This window comes from Gracilinanus agilis, chromosome 1 (genome assembly GCF_016433145.1).
Source record: "Gracilinanus agilis isolate LMUSP501 chromosome 1, AgileGrace, whole genome shotgun sequence".
Classification (NCBI taxonomy): domain Eukaryota; kingdom Metazoa; phylum Chordata; class Mammalia; order Didelphimorphia; family Didelphidae; genus Gracilinanus; species Gracilinanus agilis.
Window position 1 is genome coordinate 134,479,539 of NC_058130.1, and position 9,105 is coordinate 134,488,643.

At 44.3% G+C, this 9,105-nt stretch overlaps 1 protein-coding gene across 1 annotated transcript in view; it reads left to right on the forward strand.

Moving 5' to 3' along the window:
- PKD1 (polycystin 1, transient receptor potential channel interacting) overlaps positions 1–9,105 on the forward strand; it is a 125,216-nt gene that overhangs the window by 61,062 nt on the left and 55,049 nt on the right. The window contains exons 2-4 of the mRNA XM_044657233.1: positions 6,271–6,342; positions 7,510–7,581; positions 8,199–8,368. Of these exons, the coding sequence (XP_044513168.1) occupies positions 6,271–6,342; positions 7,510–7,581; positions 8,199–8,368 (314 nt within the window). The remainder of the gene's footprint in view (positions 1–6,270; positions 6,343–7,509; positions 7,582–8,198; positions 8,369–9,105) is intronic.

Here is a 9,105-nt window from a genome sequence, read left to right on the forward strand (position 1 = left end):
GGACAGATTTCAAGGCAAGTCCTCTGGACTCCAGGCCTGTTGCTCTATCCACTTTGCTATCTAGCTGCCCCGAAGATCTCTTTCCCTAGTAGAGAAAATGAAGGAATCCATCATAAGCATTTATTAAGAACCTATGTAGGGAGCAGCTGGGTGGCTCAGTGGATTGAGAGCCAGGCCTAGAGATGGGAGGTCCTGGGTTCAAATCTGACCTCAGATACATCCTAGCTGTGTGACCCTGGGCAAGTCACTTAACCCCCATTGCCTACCCTAGCCCTTACTACTCTTTCTGCCTTGGAGCCAATACACAGTTTTGAGTCCAAGACAGAAAGTAAGGGTTTTAATTAAAAAACAACAACAACAACAACAACAACAACAACAACAACAACAAAAACACCTGTGTATCACTGTGCTAGGCACTGGGGGGATACTGAGACAAAGAAAGAAACAATCCCTTCTTTTATGCTGTAATGGTGAAAATAGCAAGTGCCAACATATCAATCTAAAAAGCATAAATACAAAGAAATTGAGAAGGAACCTTAACCAGAATGGAAAAGCACAAATTGCATTTGAAATTAGCACCCGCTCCCATCTTCCTCCTCCTCCCCTTCCTACTAAATTCCTATCAAGATTGTTTTTTCAGTTTTGTTTTGTTTTTTAGCTTTCATCTCAAGCATTCCAATACCATGTTTCTGTGTGAGACACCCAGACCCCCCCTCTCCTTATCGCTCCAGCTCTTAGCTGCCACTTGCCACCCGATATGTCATAGAATCAGATTTAGAGACGAGAGGCCCCTTAGAGGTCATTTGTCCTTCTGCCATCCTTCTTTTTTTTACAGATGTGGAAACAGACCCAGACAAGTTAAGTGACTTGCATAAGGTCACACAGGTGACCGGTGACCTAGATTTTAACTTCTAGCACTCCTTCCAGAGTGCCATGTGTCGATCACTGCTCACTTGGTAATTGTGGTTATTTCTGAAGGAAATTCTGCCTTACCAAAACAGTCATCAGATAATGGGAAAGTCCTGTTTCTTCTCCAGGCCAGGCAGATAAGGCTCTGCTTAGAGCAAAAGGTAATCCAAAGAATCAGATTCTATTCCCTTGGCACAGGTAGGTGGATAGGGCAGCAGCTCTAAAGTCAGGAGGTTCAAATCTGACCTCAGACACTTCCTAACTGTGTGACCCTGGACACCTGTCTAGCCCTTGCCATTCTTCTGTCTTAGAAATGATACTATTTAAAATAAAAAAAAAAAAAAAGATGCTATTTCTTCCATCCTGTCAGTGATTTGGAAAGTTCCTTCTTACGTCTAACCTAAATTCCTCATCTTGCCACAAGGTAAACCCATTTCCTTCATTTGTGGCTTCCTGTTCTGTCTACTTGGCTGACAGGTAGGAAACCAAGGGCAGAAAGTCCTCCCACCTTCCCTTCTGCCTGCCAGGTATCCTCTGAATCCCTTTTCCCAGCCCCAGAGCCTGACTCCCAGCTGGCAGAAGCCCAGCCTCACCTTGACGATGACAGGACTAGCACACAGACCCGAATGGCTAGTCCCAGGCTAGGGGCAGCCCTACTGACAGCTGGACGGGAGGAACCATCTGACAGAGTCTGGATGGGGCTTTGATGGGCTTTCCATGAGTGGATGGAATTTAGTTTCACGTCAGGGGTGGGTGAGAGGACGCCACTGTGTATGGGGAAGACCTAGCTCATTCCTTCCTGAATACAGCAGAGCTGGGGAAGACGGAGACATCCAGGGCTTCTCTTTTAAACAGGAATGACTTCTTTGGTGACATTAGGGGTTCTTAGGGGGAGGTTCTCTGTCCCTCCCAGCCTAGACCTGGATCTCTCTGAAGACAGGCTTAAGCTCCCGGAGACTTGCTAAGGAGTCTTCTAAAATCTCTGTGGATGAAATAAGGCATAGCTCCTTTGGTTGTGTGAAGATTAAAATTAATATGCAAAATACTAAATATTATATTTATGAATATTTTATTAATAATAAACTGAGACCTAACTAAAAGGTTACTAACTGACCTGCTCCCAGGAACAAAAGAAAAAGAAGGAGGAGTTACAGCCAAATATAAAACAATAATGTGACCACACAAATGTGGAGGCGCAGAAGTGATTAAAGGGAATTTTGGGAAAACTAAGGGACTTATGGAGGATGTTCAAAATCTCCATTTATACAGTTGGCTATATTTTCATTTCACTTTGATTTATTTTTAAACTTTTTATTGATTATCTTTTGTTTTCTATGACCCTCATTTCAATCAATCAAGAAATATTAAGTGCCTTCTATGTGCCAGTGGGCTAAGTGCTGCTTCCCTACCTCCACTTCCCAAGCTTTCATGTGCAATGAAGAATAAAAAATTAGAAAGGAGGAAAAAAGCATTTTAACACAATTTACCAATACATCAAAGAGCATTAGCTTTGGAATAAAAAGACCAGGCTTCAAATCCCCTCTGTTCACTCCCTGGGTGACCTCGTGCAAGTTATGGAAGCTCCCTGAGCCTCAGTTACCTTATCTGTAAAAGGGAGATTGAATTACTCTCAGAGGTGTCTTTGTCTTTGCAAAATTCTTGCTAGTGCATTGGAAAATATTTGACACAATAAATACAAACACAACATAGGTAATGCAAATTTGTGGTTTTCTAAGTCAACATACAGCCCAACACGGTTTTGGACTAGGTAATCCTACTCTAACTCTATGTAGCACCTCTAACCCTCCACCTCTGCAAAGGGAGCAGATGAGGGAACTGAAGGAGGGAGGTGTATTTTCTAATGTCTTCTGTCATTATAATTCTTTGGCTCAGTAGATATTTATTAAAGGGCAATTGGAGCCAGTTAGAAAGTAAAGTGGATAGAGCTCCAGCTCTGGAGACTGGAGATCCTGGGTTCAAATCTGTCCTCAGATACTTCCTAACTGTGTGTCTCTGGGCAAATCACTTAATCCTGATTACCTAGCCCTTGCCACTCTTCTGTCATAGAACTGATAATAAGAAGGTCTTGGGGGGTGGAATGGGCAGCTAGGTAGTGCAGTGGATAGAACCTTGGGCCTGGAGTCAGAAAGGCTCATCTTCCTGAGTTCAAATCTGACCTTAGACACTTCCTAGCCGTGTGATCCTGGGCAAGTCACTTAGCCTTGTTTGTCTCAGTTTCCTCATCTGTAAAATGAACTGGAAAAGGAAATGGCAAACTTCTTTGGGATCTCTGCCATGAAAACCCTAAATGGGGTCACAAAGTCAGACAAGACTGAAAAATGACTGAACAAAGAGATACCAGACGTTTTGTGAAGTGCTGGCTTCCTAGGGATGGACTCCAGAGATGCATGATCTGGCAGTGGAAAAAGCATTAAAGTTGGAATCTTCTAAGGATTCCAAATCTCTGCCCACATGACTTTGTGCAAGTTGTTCAGCCTCTTTGAGTCTCAGTTTCCTCCTCTGTCAGAATGAAGAGTTGACTTTTAAATTTGTGAACTCATGATTCCTGGTGGCTGTAGAGAAGAAGTTTTTTCTGCCTCATCTTCCAGAAGGAGAGGTGTCAGTGTGGTTTATTGGAAAGAATCGACATCAGAGGACCTGTATTCCAGATTCCAGTGTGCACCCTTGCTATGTGCAAATCACTAATTGCTCTGATTCTTAGCATATCTAGTGTTGTGTTTGTGTGTTTGTTTTTTGGACTGGATCTATGATTGCAACAGAAAGGTGTCTGGGGCTCTGAAAGGTTAAGTGATGGTTGGTACCCAGGACCACACAACCAGCATGTGTCCGGGGCAGATCCCAGTATACCTGAGGCCAGTCCTCTACCTGGAAGTGCTGTTGTGAAGGAAGAGCTCTGTCCCTAAGTGTGAGCTTTTGTTATTAAATTTTGTTATTAGACATCTCCTGTGTGCCACACCCCCAGGATCACTTCTGGCTGGGTCACTAAAGGGAGGTCTGGGGGACTGGGATGTCTCCTCTGGGCACTTCACAGGGAAATGCCCCCTTCTTTTTTTTTAAATCCTTACCTTCCATCTTGGAGTCAATACTGCATATTGGCTCCAAGACAGAAGAGTGATAAGGGTAGGCAATGGGGGTCAAGTGACTTGCCCAGGGTCACACAGCTGGGAAGTGTCTGAGGTCAGATTTAAACCTAGGACCTCCTGTCTCTAGGCCTGGCTCTCCATCCACTGAGCCACCCAGCTGCCCCCCAAATGCCCCCTTCTTGTCCGAGTTTCACTTACTCCACCTTTTTGAATCTGTCACTTGCCATCTTATCTGATTCCTTTGGGGAACAGTTTATACTTCCAGTTTATGCCAACTGTAGGGTAATCATTTCCTCAACTTGCTCCTATCATGTGATAGCATTAGCTAAACTGGAGAGAAAAGAAAGCAGATAGCCAGAGACCCAGGCCCCTCCCACCCCCTCCTATATTTCTCTCACTCCAATAGCAGGTTGGCCCTTGTCAATGTAGATGTTTGAGCTTCTTGTTGCCATGGAGACCTAGGACCCCTGTGCCTCTAGAGGAGGAACTCCTGACTAGACCTTGGGAAAGCATCTCTTCTTCTTTGAGAGATGGCAGAGTTTTCTGTTAAGGAAAAGAAATGGGACCATGTAAGCAGAGCAGGCAGCTGCCTAAGGTGCAAAAAATTCAGGGTGCTTTTTCTATTATTACTTTTTAAAAAAACCTTTACTTTCTGTCCTAGTAACAATTTTAGGACAGAAGAGCAGGGGCTAGGCAAATGAGACTGAGTGACTTGCCCAGGGTCACACAGCTGGGAAGTGTCTGAGGCCAAATTTGAACCTAGAACCTCCTGTCTCTAGGCTTGACTCTCAATCCACTGAACTACCCAGATGCCTCCATAAATACACATTTTTAAGGCCCCAAAGTGTTGATCATATTTATTGTGATATGCTCTACGGTATAGTTACATGTTTTGTCCTAAGGCCAGTGAGATCTCAAATCCTCCAGTGGATAATTTTAAGGGAATGGGCAGTTTTCAATTTTTGGTTGTACAAATGTTCCCAGGTTAGTCTGCTATGGCCCAGATGCCTCCTCTCTCTCTCTAGGGCATGGAAAAATCCATCAGTGTTTCCAGGGAAGGGAAGAGGACGCCAAGGTGTGTGTGGGCTCAGAGCTTCATTGGTGGCAAAATGTCTAGTTCCCTGGTTTTGCTGCTACCACCTGAGGACTACTGTCTGTGTAATGGCCTGGGATAGTTGCCCTTCTCCTTCTCCCCTTGGGAGTGAGTCATCCAAAACAACATTCTCTGGCCAATTGTTACTATTGTTACAAAAACAACTTTTCTGGTGAGGATGGATGTACTCACAAAGTCTGTAAAGACCAGACAAGGAAGGGGCTAAGGTAAAATTGTTCTTTGTAAAATGTAGGGGACAAGCATCACTGAGATCCCACCCAGAGGCCTCTGCATCAACATCTGAGCCCTTCCTTCAAGCCTGTAGTTTGGTCTAAGGCGCCGCATTGAGCTGACTCTGGGTTAAGGCAGAGAAATCTTTCTGTTGGCACTAGTGTTTGGCTGTAGGAATGGAGGTGCTTATCTTTAAAGAAGAAGCAACAGGGCCAGAGAAGGGACATGTGGGCCTGTCAATTGGTCAACTGGTCATTGATATTAAACAGGAATGCCGGGGGCTCCCTGTAAGGAAACTCTAATGGTGCAATAGAAGAGTGTCTGGGCACACGGAAAGGTTAAGTGGTCTGTCCAGGGGCACCCAGTCAGTATGTTAGAGATGAGACTTGAACTCTGGTCTTCCCAACACTAATGGGCCAACCCCTCTCTACCATACCAGGCCTCCCCTCACCTAGAGATTATATTTATAATATGTACCATTAAGTGCTGTTCGAAGAGAGAGCTTTGTACACGAATGGGAGCAGTTATTAGGATAAAGACCAAAGTGGCCAAGGGTGCTGGGGGGAACCGTGCCTTTCTCTGCTCTGTTCAGAGCCTCCTTACTTGGGACTTGTTCCTTTTGATCTGCTCCCTAGCCCAGTTTGCTCTTCTGTGATCACCTCCGCTGCCCTGGGCTCTGGACAGTAATTCTGCTTTGACCTGGGATTCCTGTAGCCTCAGGCTGTGGAGGGGATTCTTTGGACTGAATCCTTTCCCTTCCCCTCACTTCCTTTAGGTCTAGAAAATTTACTCCCAGGGAAGAATGGGAATGAGAATAGAGCATGCTAGCAGAAACATGGCCCCCCATCAACCTGACCTTTCATGAAGCAGCATCGATACTAATTCATGGAAGTGACCCATGAGCCTCATCCATGATCCCTTTTGTTTCTCCAGGGACATCTCGGACAACTTCATCAACACGTTAGAGACCGAGTTCTTTGAAAACCTCTCAGCCTTGGCACAACTGTACGTGAGCTGCTCTGACTACTCTTTGTGACCACCCTCACACTCTTCTCATCATGCTTCCAAAATCTGTGTTGGCAGCCATCTGTTTTTAATCTTCACCACCCCCCAAAAATGCCCACACCTTGTCTCCCCAACCCCCGGGTTTCTCAGGACCATTCCTTAGAGGTCCTACAGGTCAGGTGACACCAGGTGATGAGATCTGACCCATTTATAAATACCAGATAGCCCAAATGTAGAACCAACCCCTGTGTGGATCTACCCAGAGACGAGTTAGACTTCGGGCTTCACAAAACAAAAAAAGAGGAATTTAATTTAAAAAATATTTTTATTGGAGTCAAAGAAAATTAAGTTAATAAATACACTCAATGATTTTTTTTTACTAATTACAAATTCAATCTATTTTGTAATTAATCTTATTGTTTTGAATTCAGAGTGTTCTTTTAAAAAATTAATTTAATTATTCTTAAGAGACTTCCACTAAAATCTTATTCCAACAATGCCTTCATATGGTGTGGTCTCCCCTTCTAAATTCCTCAAGGGCTGAGACTTGGTTTTTCCTTTGTATTTTCAGTGCTTAGCCCAGAGGCTGGCACATAGTAAGGGCAAAGTAAATGTTTGGTGCTTTATGGATTGCTGATCCTTAGTTCTTGAAGGTGATGGCAGTGGCACATAAGTTCTACCATGTCTCACTTACTTAAGACACCAGGGTTTTGGACATTAACCTAGATAACTCCACAGAGGTTCATTATGGCAGAGGCTACTTGATGGTGGAAGCAGTTCCCACTCCACTGAAATTGGAGATCCTTATGTGCCTATCCCAATGAAAGGTGATATGGGAAGAACACACATTCCCTTCCCTTTGGAAGCTCCTTAGTCTAATGGGGAAGACCAGACTTAGACACTGAGTATGATTGAGGGTTAGATTGGAGAAGGTAATTCATTGCATGGGAAGCTCATAAGTCAGTGATATTTATTATAAACATGTAGAAAGGGTTTTGACTTGCCCTAGGAAGCAGCCAGGCATTCTAGGAAGGGACAAGCCAACCTAGACTAAGCTAGTTAAGTGGCAGACACAGGACCTGGCCCAGGGCAGTCCTTAGTTCTGGGAGGGAGGGAGATATATCATTATGACTAAATGGCCTTTCTCTTTCCTTTCCTGTCTTCCAGAGACATCAGCAACAACAAGATTTTGACGCTAGAAGAAGGAATATTTGCTAATTTATTTAATTTAAGTGAAATGTAAGCTGGAACAATTTTCATTCAATAATGACTGGTCTGATTAGGTCAAGAATTAACCCTATATATACTCATCTTTTCCCCTTAGACTGACCCTGAGTATAGCTCCTGAGGGACAGAGAAGTTTATCTGGACATCTTTTTCCCGAGTGATCCAGAGAACCAACTGGGGTCTGGGCTGCAAGCAATGATGGGTTAAGGAAGCAGGGATTTTGCCTCAATTCTTGGGACTTCCTGTCACATTTGGGGATTTCCTGGAGCTTCAAGTCTCCAGGGCTCAAATTCTCTGTACACTCACCTCTCCCTACATCATCCTTCCATAGATGAGTCTGGGTCCTCCAGGAATTCCCACACTCCAAGGACTAAACAAGAGAGTTGTTAACAATATTCTCAAAGGAATTTAGACATTACTTCCTACTGTCAGAACTAGATAATACTGACTGGGAGGGTACCCAAGAGAAGCAACAGAATCCTGATTCCTAAAGAACAAAATAAGCCCTCTTCCTATTTCCCCTCAAGAGTGGGTCACCTACCTATATGTAAAAGTTGAACTAGGTTGTCTTTGACCCATTTTCTCTATGTCTGGGGTTCTCCTGATCCCCATCCTTTATTATGTGGCAGAAACTTGAGTTTGAATCCATTCATCTGTGACTGCAACCTGTCATGGTTACCCAGCTGGGTGGATGAGCAGAAGGTCAGTGTGGTTCAACTGAGGGAGACTCGGTGTGCCGAGCCACCCCGCCTGGCAGATGTCCCCATCCTCAGTGTCTCCTTCTCTGATGGCATCTGTGGTGAGTGGGGCTATGAGGGAGGGCCAAGTTCCTGGGATGGATCAGTTGATACCCAGACTGAATTTCTCTGCTGGCAGAGACCTTTTTTTTTTTTTTAACATTTATTAATATACATTTTTAACATGGTTACATGATTCATGCTCCTACTTTCCCCTTCACCCCCCCCCCGCAGTCTCCCCACCCATGGCCGATGTGCATTTCCACTAGTTTTGTCATGTGTCCTTGATCAAGACCAATTTCCAAATTGTTGGTAGTTGCATTGGTGTGGTAGTTTCGAGTCCACACCCTCAATCATGTCCACCCCGACCCATGCGTTCAAGCAGTTGTTTTTCTTATATGTTTCCTCTCCTGCAGTCCTTCCTCTGAATGTGGGTAGCATCTTTGCCATAAATCCCTCAGAATTGTCCTGGGTCATTGTATTGCTGCTGGTACAGAGGTCCATTACATTCAATTTTACCACAGTATATCAGTCTCTGTGTACAATGTTCTTCTGGCTCTGCTCCTTTCACTCTGCATCTGTTCCCGGAGGTCTCTCCAGTTCGCCTGGAACTCCTCCAGTTTATTATTCCTTTTAGCACAATAGTATTCCATCACCCGCATATACCACAGTTTGTTCAGCCATTCCCCAATTGAAGGACATACCCTCCTTTTCCAATTTGTTGCCACCACAAAAAGCGCAGCTATAAATATTTTCGTACAAGTCTGTTTATCTATGATCTCTTTGGGGTACAAACCCA